Source organism: Amorphotheca resinae, assembly GCF_003019875.1.
Source record: "Amorphotheca resinae ATCC 22711 unplaced genomic scaffold M430scaffold_11, whole genome shotgun sequence".
Taxonomy (NCBI): Eukaryota; Fungi; Ascomycota; class Leotiomycetes; order Helotiales; family Amorphothecaceae; genus Amorphotheca; species Amorphotheca resinae.
The window spans coordinates 39,993-57,743 of record NW_020194481.1 but is presented as its reverse complement, the minus strand read 5'-3'; the positions used below and the strand labels follow the sequence as shown (position 1 = coordinate 57,743).

Here is a 17,751-nt window from a genome sequence, read left to right as displayed (position 1 = left end):
GTCTGGTAGCGTGATTCCCTACTCGCTTAAGGCGGTTAACGCGTCTATCAGGCATTTAAACCGGAACATCCTTCCTCCGGCCGGCCCGGTGTTGATAGCGGAATATAGTTGCGCCGGAAGCCCGCACGCTAGTACTATTGTGTCGCTGGGACGAACAACTGGAGCTCCCTGGCGAGAACACCAATTCTGGCACCGCGTAAACGCCAACCTGTTATTGAGACAGACAACACCAAGAGACAGACAATTCCTTTCTGTAACTTTCACCTCCCAGAACTACTGAGTGATTGTTGGTGACTAGTGCCTGGAATCCCTCAATTGCGACTGCGACTGCCTGAAACTGAATGACCGCGACTCAACATCGACTTCTTCGAACTCCTCTCAGCACAGCTCCAGAACAGGTGATCCAGGATGATCAAATCCACGCAGATTGCTAGGCTAGATGGTATAGAAATCTGCCAGGTATTGGGCAGACACTGGCTGACTCTGGACTCCAGGCCTCATGCTATGCGCCTCCGTCGACGATGAGCAGGTTAGTAGCAATGGCCGCCCTGATCTCCAAACTCCACGCTGATCCTGCTGCTTCGCAGACTGAATCCTCCCTCTCCGAGATCAAATCACAAGTCAAGATGGTCCTTCGAAGACTAAATCGAAACTCAGAACCTCAAGCCAGCATCGAGAGCGGCGCATACGTCATACAGTACGTTTCTCCCTATTCTCTTATCAGGTTGTTAAACATCTGGTGCTTTCCAACGGGCTAGCTCCCCCAAATGGGTGAACTTGGTATATATATGATTTTGGAGATTGGCAAATGTCACGGCATATTGAGTCAATGTGGTTGGCAACCGACTCTTGCCCAATTCATTTCCAAATATCTAGAAGCATCCGACGGTGCAACATTTCCTTGTGTCAGCAACCCCTAAGTTCTACTAGCAATGGAACAAATACATGCATTCAACTACAGTTTCAACTGCATATATCTCCAATGTCCAGCATTCCCTTGTGTCAGCAATTACCGGATTCCGTTGGAAAGGGGGCCAATGATATCCGAATCCAGTCGGGCATTGTATTTCACAAGCATCCTTTTACCTGTCAGCGACTCCTGGATTCTGCTGGGAAAGCCTGATTGCAACGTGCACTTACTCCAACACCGCGCCCTCTTCATAATCTAATCAGTACATCAATCTCGGAAAACTTGCTAACACTCTTCTCTCCCAGCTACCTCATCTCCTCCGAAATCGTCTATCTCTGCATCAGCGAACGTTCATACCCCCGAAAGTTAGCCTTTACCTACCTCTCCGACCTCTCCACCGAGTTCAGCACCACCTACCCCATTTCGCAAACCCTCTCCCCTTCTCTCCGCCCCTACGCGTTCATGGAATTCGACACTTTCATCTCGCGGACAAAAGCCACCTACTCCGATACCCGCGCCACCCAGAACCTTGATAAGTTGAACGATGAGCTGAGAGACGTGACAAAGGTCATGACGAAGAATATCGAGGATCTGCTGTATCGGGGTGACAGCCTGGAGCGTATGGGTGAAGTTAGTTCCAGACTGAGGGAGGATAGTAGAAAGTACAGGAAGGCGGCAGTGAGGATCAATTGGGAATTGTTGATGAAGCAGTATGGTCCCGTTGGTGCTTTGGCGTTCGTCATGATTGTGTTTATATACTGGCGATTCTTCTGAAGTCTCCCCTTTTTTCCGGAACGATACAGCCTGGATGGCCAAGGCAGAAGTAGAAGCATTGTCCTGGATGAGAAGGCCTGGAAGGAGACCAGCAGTTTGTTGCTATATATGTACAATGATTCCCCAACACGCGTTGCGTTTACACTTTCATCCGTACCTGTTCCTCTGAATATTTTTCTTCTCGTTCAATCCCCTCCTCTATCTCCTTCGTTTCCTCCTTTCCCACCCCGATTCGTCTAAAACTCGAAATATCCAACAGCAGGTATTCGCTACAGTGCTATCTCGCTCACGGCGCCAACCGCACCTTACGGAGTAGCCACAGGGAACCGAAGCCTAGATCCGTCTGTTAGCTTCAATCTGTGGTTTAACAAATGGGTGACTTACTGGAACCCGCGCTCTTCTCCCATTTCGCGGCAAAGAGCACCGTTCTTCCCATGCAGTGGAGAAGAATGGGTGCTCTTCGCCGTTATCTTGTCGCTACCAATTAAGTGGACGTCAGCTTTGACTAAATATTACCTTCCCTCTCCTTTCTCCTCTCCTTTCTCCTCTCCTTTCTCCTCCCCTTTCTCCTCCCCTTTCTCCTCCCCTTTCTCCTCCCCTTTCTCCTCCCCTTTCTCCTCCCCTTTCTCCTCTCCCTTCTCCTCCTCCTCTTCGCCTCGTCTCCTTCCATGCACTTCCGGCGGCTCAGCTACAGTGCTCTATGATGACTTCTGTCCAGCAATGCGACGTCTTGCCGCAGAAGTGAGCCGGGCGAAGATACAGCAACTTCACACATCGAAGACACATGTTGCGGCCGGGCATCTGCTGCATGGAGATCGGCTCCGACGCCGAACCAGAGGAGGACGCACAGGGGGCCCTGGTCAACAGTCAATCCAAGAACAAAGGACTCAAAACACTTCCTACTTACCAACTCGTTAGATCTCTTAACGCCTGCATTCCCTAAAGCTAAAGGTAACTAGCTAACACTCGTCTACCTCGCAGTATACGGCATGCACCTTAAGGTCAAGGTGGGAGGGTTGGGTCAGACGACTTTTCCTAACTAGGTTCTAAAAACCGAAAGCTTGACGTTCTCGAGGGACAAAGATGTTCCCTTGTCGGAGCATATGCGCGTTAGGAAGTCTGTCCAGCAATGCGACTGTCCAGGCCTCGGACGGAAGCTCTCGGTTACCAAGTTAGATAACAGGAGGCTCCGTGATCGAGAACTCGATCTCGTGTTTGGCTCATTGGATACTTCCAAACTCTCGATATTTGCTAGCGACTTGTTGATCGGGGTATTGGCTCCTACAAACATAGTCGGCCCAACGCCGAACTACGTATGCTAGCATTAGGATACCTAATACTAGGAGCGTTCCAAGAGGCAGGCTCTCGGTAACGGGGGGACAAAGGAGTGGAGCGCAGACGCACGGCGGGTACGCCGGGGTCGGGCTTGGAGATACATGTGTGCGATGCATAGGCATGGCGTGCACATAGGCCCGCCCCGATCAGCACGTCTAGCTGTTCATACTCTGCCATCCCCACGTCTCCTCTAAAGTCCAGACAACGATACCATGTCAGGAACTCGTTGCCTATGCGTTGTTAGTCTTCGGTTGTTCTTTAGTCAGGGTTCGACTTACCATAAGTCGATTGGGCTATGAGCCTTACTGGCACTCGACGGGAGTTCAGGAATATCATCGAGCGAAACCGATTTGGAGCCTTCGTGCTTGCGGAGCCAGAAAAACTTGACCTTCATCTCTTTATGATCCTCTGAGACTGTGATTGGCTTTAATGCAAAGTATGCTTTGCCCCAGTATGCATGTGCGTTTGGGCACATGGTCATGAGGTTTTCGCAAACTTCGCACCCATACAGATCAAGCTGCTATTCTCACCTCCTCTCGGTCGTTGAGTCAATTCCTTCTCGGTGTCCTGTCTGGTTTTCTAAAGCGACTGGTTTTTCTCCGGGGAGGTTGTGCCACGTCTCCGGCTTTGTGGTGGATGTTGATTCGTGATATTGGTGGGCCTTCGGAGGCCCTCCAACCCCGAAGAACCTGGAAGCGTATCTCCCGACGCTGACGTGCTCTATTTCGGGCAGTAGCTACATTGAGCACAACTGATCTGCATATTAGGGCTATTCACGAGTAATCTCGATGCTCCGCTTCATTAAGCAGGTACTGGCGGCGCCGGGCAACGTGATTAATCCGGGTCTCTGCCGTAGGTATTATGGCATATACTGTCTTGCAAGAGTTTCTTGAACATGATCTTCGCTTGGCAACAACTGATGTTGTTCAACGTGAGCGAAGCACACGAATTCATAGTAGCGACTGTACCTAGGTGTGCTTCAGAGATGACCATCTGCCCTGTCCGAATTGCCGTGCCAACTTCCACCTTGTCGCCAAGTACTCTGTTGTAAGACGACATAAACACTGGTGCGCCATCTAGAACGGTGCCTAGGTCTGCCCAGCCAGCCACGCCACAGATCACCTGGGACGTCCATCGTCTTAATTGAATACCAATCGATAGGCTTGACGATGATCGACTAGAGATTGTGACCGGGGCCGCCGAAATAGAGGCGCCGAAATATGTTCGATAGGTATAAGAATACCTAATGCGCCTTTTTATACGGATGGCGTTCCGTAAACTAGGTGCTATTCCGGTAGTCGCCGACATAATCGAGTGTAATAACCCGAATCCCTTGCCAAAACTTGTCGTTATTGATGTTGGCCATAACAGCTGTATGCCTCATTCAAATCCCTCTAGACGAGTACTTCCCCTACTTTAAGTAGGGGGCCTAAGAGCTTGACGATCTCGACTTGGTAGGGAACACGAACAGCCTAGATAGCCCTATTCGGGCGTATGAGAGGGTTCCCGTCCTCGTCGAGCTGCGGAATCCGCTTGTAGACGACTTTTTGTGGCATCCTGGCCAGCTGCCCGTTCTGAACTTCGTTGAAAGCCCGAGACACCAAAGAGATCGACAACGAGGTCATCCCCGCACCCCGGGAGGGTGTCGGGTCCTCTACGGAAGCGCACCGTGGTAGTCGGAATTGTGGCCAGGGCCGTGACGTTCGGAATTGTGGCCGTTAGAGGCGTGGGAGTAAAAGTAGCGGTACGGCCCTTCTTTGGCGCAGCCGCTTCGTCCTCGTCGTCTGGGTAGACTTCCTCTTTTTTGGTGGATGCCTTTCCTCGCCGTCCTCCGCGTCGCGGTGGACCCTGTCGATGATTTCCTTAATGTAGGGGTCCAAGGGACCTCCCTCGCAGCATTATTCCTTGCATACGTCAATGTTCTTAAGGGTCGTCTTAACTTGACTACCTCAACAACGCGGGCCAGGTGCTCTAGCGGAATCTGCCCGGAGCATGAGCGGAGGGTCTCAGGAAGGAACACACAAGACAACTTACCTTCTCACAGGTAGACCGCTAGTTCGCGCAGTGATCACAAACCTCGTCCCTGTATACCTTGCTACACACGTGGCTCGGACGCAGATACAAAAGCTTTACGCATCGTAAAGAGATGTTACAATTAGACATTTGCCTCATCGAGATGGGCTCTCGACGGCGGACCCGGGGCGGATGCACAGAGGGCCCTCGGCAATCGTAAGCACATAAACAAGGACCATAAGCACTTCTCACTCACCAGCTCGTAACGCGGGACCGCTCCAGCGACGGGGGGTTGCCGGAGACGAGGCGACACCTCTCAGAAGGAAGAGGGCGGTTTCGGTTTAGGTTTGATAATCAATTGACCTTAATCAAAGCCTAGTTGATCCTGTGACGTTGACCTTGCATCCTTTACTCGTATAACTGCCGCGGGTGGGCTGGGCATAGCAGGTCCCATCGACTCTTACTAGCAAAAGGACGACGGTACTGGTAACTGTATCAGCTCCAGTGGGGTTGAATGTCGGGTAGAATTGGTGTTGAAGATTATTAAGGTGGTGATTGCTCGGTTATAAAGGGACTTCGAGTGATCTAGAAGCCTCGAAAGCTCAGGTCGATTTAGATCTTGTGGATAGCTAGCATGCCTGCCATCGGCTCTGTCCTGATCCGGTTCAAAATCAGCCAATTTGCTATGTAGTGTTGGATGTGCCGCGGCTATCAGTGTATCACGCACCTGTTTGCCGAAGCCAGCGCAGTAGTGACTGATTGACCTGTTGCAGAACGGTTTTCGTAGAGAAAGCGTCAGAGCCCTTGCTGGTTGAGAAGGAATGCCGTTTAGGAGTTGTTTATCTTGTTGCATGGTGATATATATATGCTGAATTTGGTGACTGCTAAGTTCTCGTAAGATGCAAATAGTTCAAAAGTCCATGACATGATCAAAGTGTAGATGCTGGAGATGGTTAGGAAAACTCGTTTGTCGCGCTGAGAGGAGAGAGACAATACCTAGAGGTGAATAGCCGTCAACAAAGATGTCCAAATCATCCTAAGGGGGGAAATACGAACTAAGTACAAAGAAGGCTATTGAGCTAAACTGCAACCACGAGTGTTGGAAGCATAGTTGGAATTATGTTGCGATAGAGTGAATCGGGAGCTGAGGGAGAAAAGCAATGACGACTTCGGCAGTAATTAGCTCAAAAAAGCGATACCAGTTGTGACTAGAGCTTGCCATCTGACACCGTTCTTAAGCATGTAAGCTTGAATACCTGAATATGCAGATTATCAGACGATAGGTATGATTTGGATCCGGGAAATACTTGTTGTACAACTCCTACCTACTATCACTCAGTTATATCTTTTCTCTGATACATTTGCTTTGTACAGTGACTGTTTCTCTGTATGTAAGCAACCGGCGGTGGGCTTTGGAGGCTTTATGATCAAGTTCCATCTGTTTCCATGACTGCCAGCAACAGCTGTAAGTTTGTTTGATGAAACTGCAGATTGTCTGCCTGCCCCCATTACATCTGCACGTCCAGCCACCCCCCTAGGGCCACGAGCTGATACAGTCGACCCCGTATCTGCAGGTTCCCATTCAACCATACGCTATCTCTCTATACGCTTCTTTTGAACACGCCGAGTAGAAAAGGCCGGGGTCGTTGAAAGGGGTACTGGGTGGCTGCATATTTGGGTAGAGAGGTGGGTGTTGCCACGCGGAGAAGCAGGACTCGCAATATCCATCCGTGAATATTATAAAAGTGATTTTGGAGAGTAGATAGATAGACAGAAAGAAAGGAAGAAAAAAAGGGGGTATCGTATATGGTTGTAGATCGAGAAGAACTGAAGCTTTATCTTTTTTCTTCCCCCTCCTAGTATCCTGATTTCTGAAGTAGGGCTTGCCCCGATTGGTTTGTGCATTAGGTTTGTAGTCCTATGGCAGCTCCTAGAAAGTCTTCCGTTAGACATCTGACTTTGAGAGAACCAATGGTGTGGGACCTCTCCTCCTACGCTGAGCTCCGTTGCACATCTACATATCCTGTTGGAGACTAGGACTCGAGTTGGCCAATGGCATCAAGCTCATCCTTCCGTTGCACATCTGTATCCAAGAGGGCCAATGACGTGAAAGCTCCCTCTTCCTCCAACTTCGTTGCACATCTGCGATTTAAGGTTGTGAGCCAAGCTCTAGCTTAACCAAAAGCAGATCTTTTCGATCTTTCGTTGCACATCTGCATCTAAGGGTACCAGCCAATGACGTGAAAGCTCCCTCTTCCCCCAACTTCGTTGCACATCTGCGATTTAAGGTTGTGAGCCAAACTCCAGCTTAACCAAAAGCAGACCCTTTCAATCTTTCGTTGCACATCTGCGATTAAGGTTGTGAGCCAAGCTTTAGCTTAACCTAAAGCAGACCCTTTCAATCTTTCGTTGCACATCTGCATTTAAACCAATTTCAATGTGTGGGAGGTAGCTGGGGCGTAGCCCTAACTAATTCTTTCTTCTTTGATCTTCTGCAGATTCGAGAGTTGATGACGAAGTTTCTTGATATTGCTCTCTTCCAACATGAACATCTCAAGCCCCTTTCTCTTCTTTAACAATCAAACACTTGATGATCTTGCAGGATAGCATTCCCTATACCTTTCACTCCAAAACCGTAGTGTATCCATACACGAAGAGCTACCTAGTCAAGCGCACATGATGCAGAAAGGAGATGATTATGCATACAAAACATAGAACAAATTCAATTCAAACTACCAATTCGAGGATTCCCAGTATCGATTTAACGAAAGCAAAAGGACATTCATAGAGCATATGTATTCGCAATCTGGAACAAGAAGAACAATGATGTAGCTGTAGAGATATGCATGTCTAGCAATATGGGAGTCCCCTTTGCATATAGACCGCTATATCGAAAAGTTATAATGGAGACAAGTATATAGAAGGAAATCCCTCTCACGCCTCTTCAACTTCCAAGGCTATTGTAATTATTTGATTCTGGATCACTGGATCGCTGGATTACCGGATCACTTGATGAATTGTAGGGTGTTGTCTTCTTTCCAAGTCTCAAGACTGAATGGGCTCTGGGAATGTCTATACATGACCGTCAAACTGAGCATTCCTCACGATCTAGCGTTGACATGAGAGAAACAACATTTTGTAGGTGGTTGTCGTTAGCATGTCCAGTCGCCAAATATTCCTCTTTAGGATATCCGGGTGCTTGTTAGTCCGTCTCCGACTCCTTTCCATCCCCTGAGGCCCTTTTGGAACAAAACATACTTCACCTGATCGGTCTCATCACTGATACCTTGGCCCTGAGTCTGAATAACAACTGCTGCTTTCTCACTCAAATATTGGATCGTGCGGATCCCAATTTTGTGTATGCAATCCTGGGTTTGGGCAATGGGCAAGTTTCATACTCCACCAAATCTATGAGGACCCAGCGGCCCTCGTACCCTCTATATAGCGAGCACTATCTTAGAACAGGACCTATAATGTGATAGGCAAAGTTCCTCAAAGGAGGGAGACATAGGGGAGCCAAAGCACCTTAGGGCAAGTTTCTGCTGGTGATGGAATAAAATTAGATGTTATAATTTGATTATGATTTATAAAGGCCATACAACTGCCAGCTGCCCGTATGCGATGATACCCCACGGCATCACTTTCTCTTCGTCGCACCCCCTTTCTTCGAGCTTCCAGACACTTTGGCCGTTGTCTCATTAGTAGCCTCCCCGGCTTTCTTTGCCTCATCAGATACTCCTTCGATGCTCTTCGGCTGCTCGTCCGCTGGCTTTTCTTCCGGCTCGTCGTCTCCACCCTGCCCAAACTCATTAACGCGCGTGTAGTCGACCTTGTATTTATATGACTGGTACAGATAAACGAAGAAGATGACGTCGTCTCTCAACGTGGCTATTCGATGCAGCGTCGGCATCTTGATCGTGAACGCGAAGAGGTCATCGATGAACGTATTGAGGAATTTATACATCATGGCCTTGGCTGGCATGTGTGCCACCGACTTCAGGCGGTAGTTGATGTACAGACTTGGGACCATCATGAGGAAACCGTAGGCGTAGACGGATCCGACGAGGGTGGTGATCACGAAGGAGTACCATGATTTGTGCGTCTCGTAGGTCAAAGAGTAGGCGGCATAGGCCAGCAGAAGTGGGACGGCGATCATGTAGAGGTATTTGAAGGCTACGGCGTCGTATTCTTTGGTTTTTTCCTCGGTTTCGGATAGAACGTGTTTGTCTTCGAATGCGATTCGGTAGGGGATGAAGGAATCTGGAGCTGGTCGGAGACGGACGTTGACTACCGTGGTGATTTTCCAAAATTCGAGGAGGATGCCCATTCCCTGGGAGAAGAGAATCATCCAGCCTGCGGCCACTTTTAGTAACTGGATATAAGGGGAGGGAAGGGGAACTGACTAGTATTCTCGTTGTTGTCCATAAGATACAGGAATATAACGCCTTGCATGAAGACATTCCCGAGGATAGACCGGACAGAGATTCCAACATTATTCTTCTTATTCCGGTAATGACTGATATCGGATTTGAAAGCTAGCATCTCGAAGATCATGTGGAGGATGCTGACAACTGCAGTTGTGCCGAGAAGATAAATATTCGTATCTAGGAGAACCTCCTTGATCATTTCAAACTCGGTACCGTCCCCACCGCCGGGCACAGATTGGCCTGATCATGTTAGTAATAGGAAGCTATCACTTGGGGGAAAATTACCTAGGGCAGCAGCTCTAGCACTTTGCTTAGCTCCTTCGTCCATATTGGCAAGGATGGTGAATTTCCAGTTTGCTTGATTGTTGAGGTTGATGTAGAGGGGTAGTCGAGTGACGGTTGAATTCAGGGCTGTCATGTGAGATCGGAGTTGCCAGAACGAATTGACGAAGAGAACAGGATAGTACCACCCATTCTGACCGGTAGCATCGCGCGCGCCTGTCTCTTCCAAGTGTATATATCGTAGAACTGGGGGAGGTAAACTCGGAAACTGCATCACTCCAGTATCCGGGATGAAGGACAGGGTGAAGTTCGGATGATAATGCGAAGTGATGACTGGACCCGTGGGAATTTCCTCTTCCTCCTGAACTCTGTCAGTTCTGCCCATATTTGCAGCAAGGACAACATACCTCATCCTCATCCGAAGCAGCCAGAAGGTTCTTTGTTTTCTTCACCCGTTTCTGGGCAATGTATTGCGTTAAGGGATGAGTGAAATGGAATGCCCGACTTGAATCATAACCAGATCTACTGGGGTCCAGTTCACTGCCAGTCAATCCGATATAAAAATGCGCCCACAGCGTCCCATTGTTCTGCACCTCTTTGGGCACTGCGAAACTTGTATCTACGATCCTATTCTCGTTGTAATCACCAAACTTGAAAGCCGTCTCATCAACCACTCTTCTTTCTGCGGGCACCTTCGCTAGCGGTTCAGCAACGAAGGATGGCGAGACCACGATCGTGAGATCCAAGGGAGAGTCAAGAGGCCACATAGGAGCTATTCGTTGGGGGATTGGGTTGTAGACCGCACCGTCATTGAGGGAATTGGGGCGGGCATGGAAAGGGGGAATCGTGGCCGTGTTCGCAGGAACGTTAATCACGGCCCCAGAAGCATCGGTGGTCGTCGTCGTAGCGGGTTTGCTCTTGCCCATGATCTGACCCATCAAGAATTGCATGCCAACGAAGATAGCGATACCCTGAACCGCGGATTTGATCGTCGACTTCGGTTTGTCAGTATATCTCTTCGAGGAGAGAGGGGGAGACGTACGCCCATGCCGCCTTCGTTCTGGGCGCCGGCGGCTGCGGGAGCCGGGGCGGTAGGAGAAGGCATATTGAAGAACGTCTTCTTCGAAGAGCTGAAGAGTGAAGAAGATGGGCCACGGTGTCTGTTGTGGTGTTGTGGCAGCGAAAGAGTTCAAGAGTTATTTGGGAGGTATGGGCGACTGGCCAATCATCGTCCGGGGCGGCCGAGGCGTGTCGCGATCGGGAAAACATCGGGCCGCATTCTACGACGGTTGCCGCTCCCCGCCGCCGTAGAGTTTGTCTGTTCCTGTTACTCAACCCCACATCCGCCATCTTTCTCTCTCTTCAACTCAATCAACTCTCCTTTACATCTTTGCTCCCCTCGTGGATCACTTGGGCAACTGTCCTTCCTCAGTTCTATAGATTGTGCTCCTCTAAACCACAATCTCTAAGACCTAGTTTCAGTCTCACCAGCACATCTTGCGCCTCGCTTGTCCCGCCTCACCGATAAGACGCTCGAGTTCGTCCTCCGTTACCTTACCCCTTCTCGTACCCGGAAATCACACGCACTCTCCTTTGCCCTTGAGAATCAGCACTCTCTTGCTTTTTAGCATTTTCTCAGAGATATAATAAGTCCAACACAAGTCTACAAACAAGATCAGAAACTATGACATCTGGCGATGCCTCCCCCGCCGCCCCCTCTATCGGCACGAATGTAACGGCCAATTCAATAGCTGGGGCAAACCCTTCACGACCCGTAAAGATATGCGTTTTTTGTGGCTCCTCGCCCGGAAACTCTCCTGGTATTCCTCCAATGTCCAATATCTTCTTAGCCAAAGCTGACCTTGCAATTAGCACACATGGCAGCAGCCCGCTCTCTCGCCCAAGTCATGGCATCGCAAAACATCTCGCTCGTGTTTGGGGGCGGAACGGTTGGCATTATGGGTGAAATTGCACGAACTTTGGTCTCTTTATCTGGCCCCGAAGCTGTGCATGGAATCATACCCGCCCCTTTGGTCAAATATGAACGAGGTCAGTAGCCCCTTTATATCGTCTAACCTTACAGAGGGTGATTTTCCGAGTCAAGAGCAACTTCTGACAAAGCTTTCCCTCTATCTACTCCGGAGGCGCTTCTGCTAACTATGTTATGCACACAGGACCAGATTCTGAGGCCCCGGCCGCGCACGCAGTAGAGGGCCAGCTCCCGGATTACAACATCTATGGCAAGACAACAGTAGTGAAAGACATGCACACGCGCAAACATATGATGGCGTCAGAAGTCCTTGAAGGCGGGGAAGGGTCCGGCTTCATCGCATTATCTGGCGGCTACGGCACCTTAGAGGAATTGATGGAAGTTGTGACGTGGAACCAGCTAGGCATTCACAACCGAGGGGTGGTTGTCCTCAATATCGAAGGGTATTGGGATGACTTGCTGGCCTGGGTGAGAAAGAGCGTGGAAGCCGGCTTCGTGGGCGAGGGCAATAAGGACATCATTGCAGAAGCGAAGACTGCGGAGGAGGCTGTTAGGGCGTTGAAGGAGTATCGAGTCGCAAAGGGGAGGTTCCAGCTAGAGTGGGGTAAGGAATGATTGCCTTCTGTTGGGAAAGTTGATGAGGCTCGAATTGGCATGGCACGGCATGATAATGATTGTTTTTCCATTGTGAGCAAATCGCCTGGGTTTTGCGTTAACTGGTGTTTCGCATGGGTTTGAGTGGGTAAGAAAAGAAGAGATAGAATGTTACTGGCATGGCAAAAGGCGGTTGCTAGGCATAGATGGATGATCAGGAAGCATCACTAGAAAGAATCGGTGCACGACGAGACGAAGGAAGAATCTAAAAATTCATCTTCCAGTTAAAAAGGAAATCTGTCTTTTGATGTTGTACAATGCAAGTCATCTGCACCTTAAAACCCCCATCCCAAACCCGAACCCACATCCAGAGTCAAGATCAATAATATCATGTATCAACCTCCATAGTCTCCCCCGCTCCGCCCTCTTCCGTCCCATCTGCCACCAGATCAACCCATTGCTTAACATCCTGGCCATCATAAAGTCTGAAGCCCTCGATGGTCTTCATTCCCTCCGCTCTCACGCCAACAACACCCACACTGCAATTCTCGACCGTCAACTCCTTATCCTGCGCCAACGACTCCTTGAGCGCTCTCAGCCCGTGAATCACCAATTCCTCCTTACTGCTATCAGCAAACTTCTCCAGGTTCCTCTCCAAATACGTCCTCGCCATCTGACTCCGCGCTCCTATCGCACACGCTATCATCTCCTGCGTCATACCGCTCGGTTGGAACTCAAAGAGATGCGGCCCCGTCTCATCTACCCCCGCGACGAGGAGCCCGACACCATAAGGTCGCTTCCCATAGTGTTGGGTGTTGGTCTGCGCGCGGTCGCCGATGGCCGATACCAGGCGCTCGAGGGGAATGGCGCGGCCGTAGGTGAGGCGGGAGGACAGCGACTGCTGCTTCATGAAGTTGGAGAGGACGCGGGCGTCGGATGCGAGACCGGCCAGCGAGAGGCCCAGGTGCTCATCGATGGCGATTATCTTCTTCTGATACGAGGAGAGCTCTTCTGCGTTGCGCTGGACAGCGTGGGCTCGTCAGCTTGGGGCCCCGGCGTGTTGTTGGTTGGGGGGTTTGGATCATATCTTGCCTTTAACGCAACGAGAACAGCATGTGTCTTGCTCACTATCCCCACCACCACTGAACCCTGCTTTACGGCTTCAGACGCATACTCGACTTGGAAAATCCGTCCTTGGGGAGAGCTATGCGTAAGTCAGCTTGAGCGCGTCGGTATGCAGCTTCGAACCACCACTCACAAGGTAACCGAGTCGTTATCGTAGTTATTTCTGAACATCTTGACGAGAGGGCAGCTTCAGCTGCTGGTGGATGCTCAAAAGAAGGGATCGTGAGGATGATGGGAGAGGGATTGGGTTTCTAGAGGAGAAGATGGAGTTGAGGCAGACACGCTGATGAAGCTCTCCATATTAAGGTAAGGTTGCCGTACACAGTATACTTTATGCGCTAGGCCTATCCCAGACTAGCGGTAGGCTAGCCGGAAACAGGGTAGCGCCAGTGGTCCAACAGGGGTAGCAACTTGAGCCGCAACAAGCGCCGAGGGAACGTCAGCTCTCAGCCGACGACAGCGATGATAACGACCATCGCTCGATATCACGAACGAGTTGCTGCAAATCGAATCTGAACACCCTCGAGCTGTCGCGACAATCAAACAGGGGGGCTGATACGATATTATTGGAAAACAAAGGCTTGAATCTCGCAGAGGCGGGAGCGCATCCCAATCCGGATCCCACAAGGCCTCAAACCCATCACCAGGAACAAGACGCCAAAGTGCCTCTGTCAACCGCCAAAATGGCCGCGGGCCTCAAGACCATCATCTCGCTGTCTTTTGTAAGTCTCGCACTCTGCGCCAGATGATCTGCCTATTTCACATCCCAATACTCCCCCCGAGTGCCCCGCCTTCATCCCTCTCTCAACCCCGCTCTCTAACAGCCTCCAGGTCCTTGCAATCGGCTTTCTCCTCGTAATCCTCTCCTGTGCCCTGTTCAAACAATACCTCCCGCTCCTGGTCGTTGCAACCTACGTTCTTGCGCCGCTGCCGAACTGGATTTGCGGACGATGCGCGAACCCCGATGACTTCGTGGAGAGCAGTGGCAATGCCGTTGTAGATTTCGGGAGGTTCTGCACTGGGTTTTTGGTTGTGATGGGTGTTGGTACGTTGAATCTCCTCTCGTAGACGAGTTCTGGGAAGGCATGGAATTTGGGAATGCGACAGGAGCTGACAAATTGTAGCTTTGCCGGCTGTTCTTGCTCACTCGGAAATCATTCGTATTCCAGCGATGATCATGTCTATTGTTGGCGGGTTACTGATTTATGGCACGATTATCAGCTTTGGCCTGTTTTTCCAGGAGGAGCAGGAATTCTAGTTTCAGTGGAGGCTGATGAGAGCGATGATGACTGGGTGGAATTGGAACCATTATTAAGTGAGTCGATTGTACAAAATAGCATCTATTAGACATGTTCATATGGTTCATCGATTTTTGGATCACGAGGATCTCATCAAAGTATTGAATTCTATTCCCGAACCCCTTATCCAAGCACCTATTGGTATCGTTGAGCTATTATCCTCCTAACAAACGCCAAACCCAATGCGAATACGTTGAGTATTCCTTCCTCCCATAATGCAAAGACGTGAGTCCTACCCAGAAATCATCTAAAAGCGCCTAATGTCCCATTCAACTTCGTCTGCATCTCTTCCCTCTCCCCCTCCGGCGTACTCAATGCGGTGATCGCACCACCTGCACCAATATGCCACGTTTCGATTCTCCTTTCCTCGCCAGTTTCGGTGTAGGAGACAATATCCTCGTCGTCCCAGCGGAACATACTTCGGATGGTCACACTCCAATCGCCTCGCCCACCCACATCCATATAACCCACAACCCCTGAGTAAAGACTACGTTCCTTGCCCTCAATCTCTTGCAGTATCTCACAGCTCCTCTTCTTTGGCGCCCCCGTCATAGATCCAGGCGGTAGACTCGCAGCCAGGACGTCAACTCCAGTATATTCCCTATCGACCCCCTCCTCTGGAGGGGTAATCTTCCCCTGGACAACGCTAATCATCTGGAATACACTCCGGTACTCCTCAACGACCATCAGTCTCGGGACCTCCACATTCCCGCTACCGCAAATGCCGTGCAGATCATGCCGCACCAGATCAACGATCATCAGGTTCTCGGCCTTTTCCTTCGGGACATCGAGTAGGGGGATGGCGGACGCGAGGTCAGGCACTGCAGGTGATTTCCGCACCGTGCCTTTCATGGGGCGCAACTCGCACGTGCCAGTGCGCGTCCAGGACAGGAATCGCTCAGGGGAGGAGCTGACCAGCGTGGCGGACCCGAGACGGATGTAGGAGGCCAGAGGCGCGGGTTGGCGGGTTCGCAGGGTGCGGTAGAGATTCCACGCACTGGAAGGATGGCTCGGGATGGTTCGCTGACGGTGAAGAACGATATCTTCTAGCGTGTGGACATGAGATGGTTTGTGAGGGGAATCGAAGCGCTGGCGTTGGACGGTAGTTTGATCTGTGAGGCACAGTTCGTAGGAATCACCACTGCGGATGTATTCTTGACAGCGGCGCACTTTGGTTTCATATTCGTCGTTATGCGGGAGACTGGTTGATATGCCCAAGTCGGGTACTTTGGTCGCGTTACTAAGATCGATGGAATCCGACGACGACATTGATATCGAGCCATGAGATTCAGAGAAGTCTGATAGAATAGATGTTTGAGATGAACTTGCAGATGCTACCTTTTTCTCATTCGTAGGGTTGCTAGATATGGCCGAGATATTTGGCAATGATAACTGCTTCAATTTCAAGGCCACGGCATCCATCCATGTTGGATTTTCGGAACCCTTCTTGACCAATGCTTGCATGTGAATTACATTCTCAACATGATCTATAACAAGGCTTCGGGTGACCCAAGCAAAACATAAGTCGGGGCGAGAGTGGTTTGCCCCTCTGGGTTTAGAGGCTACCTCGATGCTCTCTAAACCCATCTCGTATGTTGTGTATCCCATGAAACCTCCCAAAAATGGCGATCGAGATAGTATGTCCTCGTCATCAGAGGAAATCCGCCTCTTGTCTAAAAAGCTGGCCAAGAAGGGCCAAACACCCAAACCTCGGAGATCAATCATATATTCCTTGTCCAATCCTTGGTCGGGGTAAATGGCTTTGATAGAATTCGATGGCGCTTTATATTCGAATCTCAAACCACCATCAATATCCAATCCAATAATACTATATCTGCCCCTGACATCTGCTGGCCCGGTAGACTTTTCGTGGATATTTGAAGACTCCAAAATAATATGATCTCGCCGACTATCCTGAAGAGCTTCAACAATGTCTGGAACCGAAATAGCGTCCGGCAGTTGGGTTGTTGAAACTCGGTAAACGTTATCCAATTCCAAGTCCGTTATAAACCGTTCTGCCTCGATTTCTCCCGGTGAAAGGTATGATGGTAGACATGTTGCATTATACTGGTGTGTAAGACTATCGCGAACGGGAAGCTTTCCGTGTATAGGAACTTTCTGGTCGTAGGGCGTTTTGCGGTATGTCAGATTCCAGCTCTGAGCTTGTCGAAACCAATTCCTGATGACCAGTTTACTTTCATCATTGGTACAAATGGACTCCGGGTGATACTGCAATGCACAAAACGGCTTCGCCCTATGTTGCACTGCGACTAGCACTCTGTCGTCCATCACACCCGAATTCTCATCCGCGCCACAACTCTCAACCCAAGCCAATGGCATCAAATCCGGGCACTTCCTCGTTGGGGTCCACACATGTTCCTCCCATACGTCTGGTGCGATTGAGCTCTGCCCAATATCCACGCATAAACTCTGGTAATGTGTCGCTGTCAGGTTCCCAACACCTTCAAAGACCGTATCCTTCCCATCCCTCCCATGTTCCCCAATATGTCTCACTCTTCGGATCATCCCATGTTGCGGACCTTTCAATCTCTTCACCTCCCCTCCAAATTCAAGACACAGGCTCTGGAATCCCAGACAGATGCCCAAGACCGGCAGCACCTGCTCGACGTCCAACTTCCAAACCCTTCCTATGATCCCCACATCCTCCTTCTTCCCGGGATGACCGGGGCCAGGTCCGCATACCACCGCTGTATAGTGTCTCAACTCCTCATATAGGGCAGCGTCGGAGCTGAGGGCCGGATTGTCGATTTTGACTGTACGGACCGAAACATTGAGTTCGGTTTCGAGGAGAGAGACTATATTGTTCGAGAAGCTGTCGTAGGCATCAATAAACAGAACTCGAGGCCTTATGTCAGGCTTGGTCATATTTGCTGCGCGGGTTCCCCCGACCTCACGCGGGAGTTCGTTTTTTGTGGAATTGGTGCCAGTGACTCCGAGTTAACATCAGAATTCAGTCTGGACTTTTTTGAACCTGGGCGGTGG

At 50.2% G+C, this 17,751-nt stretch overlaps 9 protein-coding genes across 9 annotated transcripts; 3 read left to right on the top strand and 6 right to left on the bottom strand.

The window, feature by feature from the left end:
• Nucleotides 1-181: 181 nt before the first annotated feature.
• On the top strand, nt 182-1,699 carry M430DRAFT_68967 (hypothetical protein). Its single transcript, XM_024869397.1, has 4 exons — nt 182-442; nt 495-529; nt 588-697; nt 1,216-1,699. Exons 1-4 carry the CDS (start codon nt 409-411, stop codon nt 1,682-1,684), a joined length of 648 nt encoding a protein of 215 aa, XP_024717660.1. The 5' UTR covers nt 182-408; the 3' UTR covers nt 1,685-1,699.
• Nucleotides 1,700-2,376: 677 nt separating this feature from the next.
• On the bottom strand, nt 2,377-3,735 carry M430DRAFT_44648 (hypothetical protein; the record flags this gene model as incomplete). The annotated part of the gene is made up of 4 exons (XM_024867713.1): nt 3,298-3,735; nt 3,231-3,249; nt 2,739-2,993; nt 2,377-2,540 (listed from the first exon to the last, which is right to left on the bottom strand). Coding segments are annotated over exons 1-4 (639 nt in total), but the record flags the coding sequence as incomplete, so codon positions are not given.
• Nucleotides 3,736-4,501: 766 nt separating this feature from the next.
• Nucleotides 4,502-5,885, bottom strand: M430DRAFT_21842 (hypothetical protein; the record flags this gene model as incomplete). The annotated part of the gene is made up of 2 exons (XM_024864580.1): nt 4,502-4,867; nt 5,760-5,885. The coding sequence occupies 2 exons, from the start codon at nt 5,883-5,885 to the stop codon at nt 4,502-4,504; spliced, it is 492 nt and encodes a 163-aa protein (XP_024717658.1).
• A 245-nt stretch (nt 5,886-6,130) lies between these two features.
• Nucleotides 6,131-6,633, bottom strand: M430DRAFT_175021 (hypothetical protein). Its single transcript, XM_024863687.1, has 2 exons — nt 6,252-6,633; nt 6,131-6,199 (listed from the first exon to the last, which is right to left on the bottom strand). Exon 1 carries the CDS (start codon nt 6,620-6,622, stop codon nt 6,368-6,370), a length of 255 nt encoding a protein of 84 aa, XP_024717657.1. The 5' UTR covers nt 6,623-6,633; the 3' UTR covers nt 6,131-6,199; nt 6,252-6,367.
• A 2,036-nt stretch (nt 6,634-8,669) lies between these two features.
• Nucleotides 8,670-10,818, bottom strand: M430DRAFT_145332 (hypothetical protein; the record flags this gene model as incomplete). Its single annotated transcript, XM_024862940.1, has 5 exons — nt 10,784-10,818; nt 10,149-10,736; nt 9,745-10,102; nt 9,436-9,699; nt 8,670-9,385 (listed from the first exon to the last, which is right to left on the bottom strand). Exons 1-5 carry the CDS (start codon nt 10,787-10,789, stop codon nt 8,670-8,672), a joined length of 1,932 nt encoding a protein of 643 aa, XP_024717656.1. The 5' UTR covers nt 10,790-10,818.
• A 330-nt stretch (nt 10,819-11,148) lies between these two features.
• Nucleotides 11,149-12,429, top strand: M430DRAFT_44646 (hypothetical protein). The gene is made up of 3 exons (XM_024867712.1): nt 11,149-11,561; nt 11,614-11,790; nt 11,916-12,429. Exons 1-3 carry the CDS (start codon nt 11,426-11,428, stop codon nt 12,344-12,346), a joined length of 744 nt encoding a protein of 247 aa, XP_024717655.1. The 5' UTR covers nt 11,149-11,425; the 3' UTR covers nt 12,347-12,429.
• A 245-nt stretch (nt 12,430-12,674) lies between these two features.
• Nucleotides 12,675-13,702, bottom strand: M430DRAFT_44645 (hypothetical protein). The gene is made up of 3 exons (XM_024867711.1): nt 13,584-13,702; nt 13,418-13,529; nt 12,675-13,346 (listed from the first exon to the last, which is right to left on the bottom strand). The coding sequence occupies exons 1-3, from the start codon at nt 13,619-13,621 to the stop codon at nt 12,714-12,716; spliced, it is 783 nt and encodes a 260-aa protein (XP_024717654.1). The 5' UTR covers nt 13,622-13,702; the 3' UTR covers nt 12,675-12,713.
• Nucleotides 13,703-13,900: 198 nt separating this feature from the next.
• On the top strand, nt 13,901-14,850 carry M430DRAFT_174978 (hypothetical protein). The gene is made up of 3 exons (XM_024863685.1): nt 13,901-14,172; nt 14,282-14,495; nt 14,575-14,850. Exons 1-3 carry the CDS (start codon nt 14,134-14,136, stop codon nt 14,706-14,708), a joined length of 387 nt encoding a protein of 128 aa, XP_024717653.1. The 5' UTR covers nt 13,901-14,133; the 3' UTR covers nt 14,709-14,850.
• Nucleotides 14,851-14,880: 30 nt separating this feature from the next.
• Nucleotides 14,881-17,689, bottom strand: M430DRAFT_36792 (hypothetical protein). The gene has a single exon (XM_024866996.1). It carries the CDS (start codon nt 17,632-17,634, stop codon nt 14,992-14,994), a length of 2,643 nt encoding a protein of 880 aa, XP_024717652.1. The 5' UTR covers nt 17,635-17,689; the 3' UTR covers nt 14,881-14,991.
• Nucleotides 17,690-17,751: the final 62 nt, after the last annotated feature.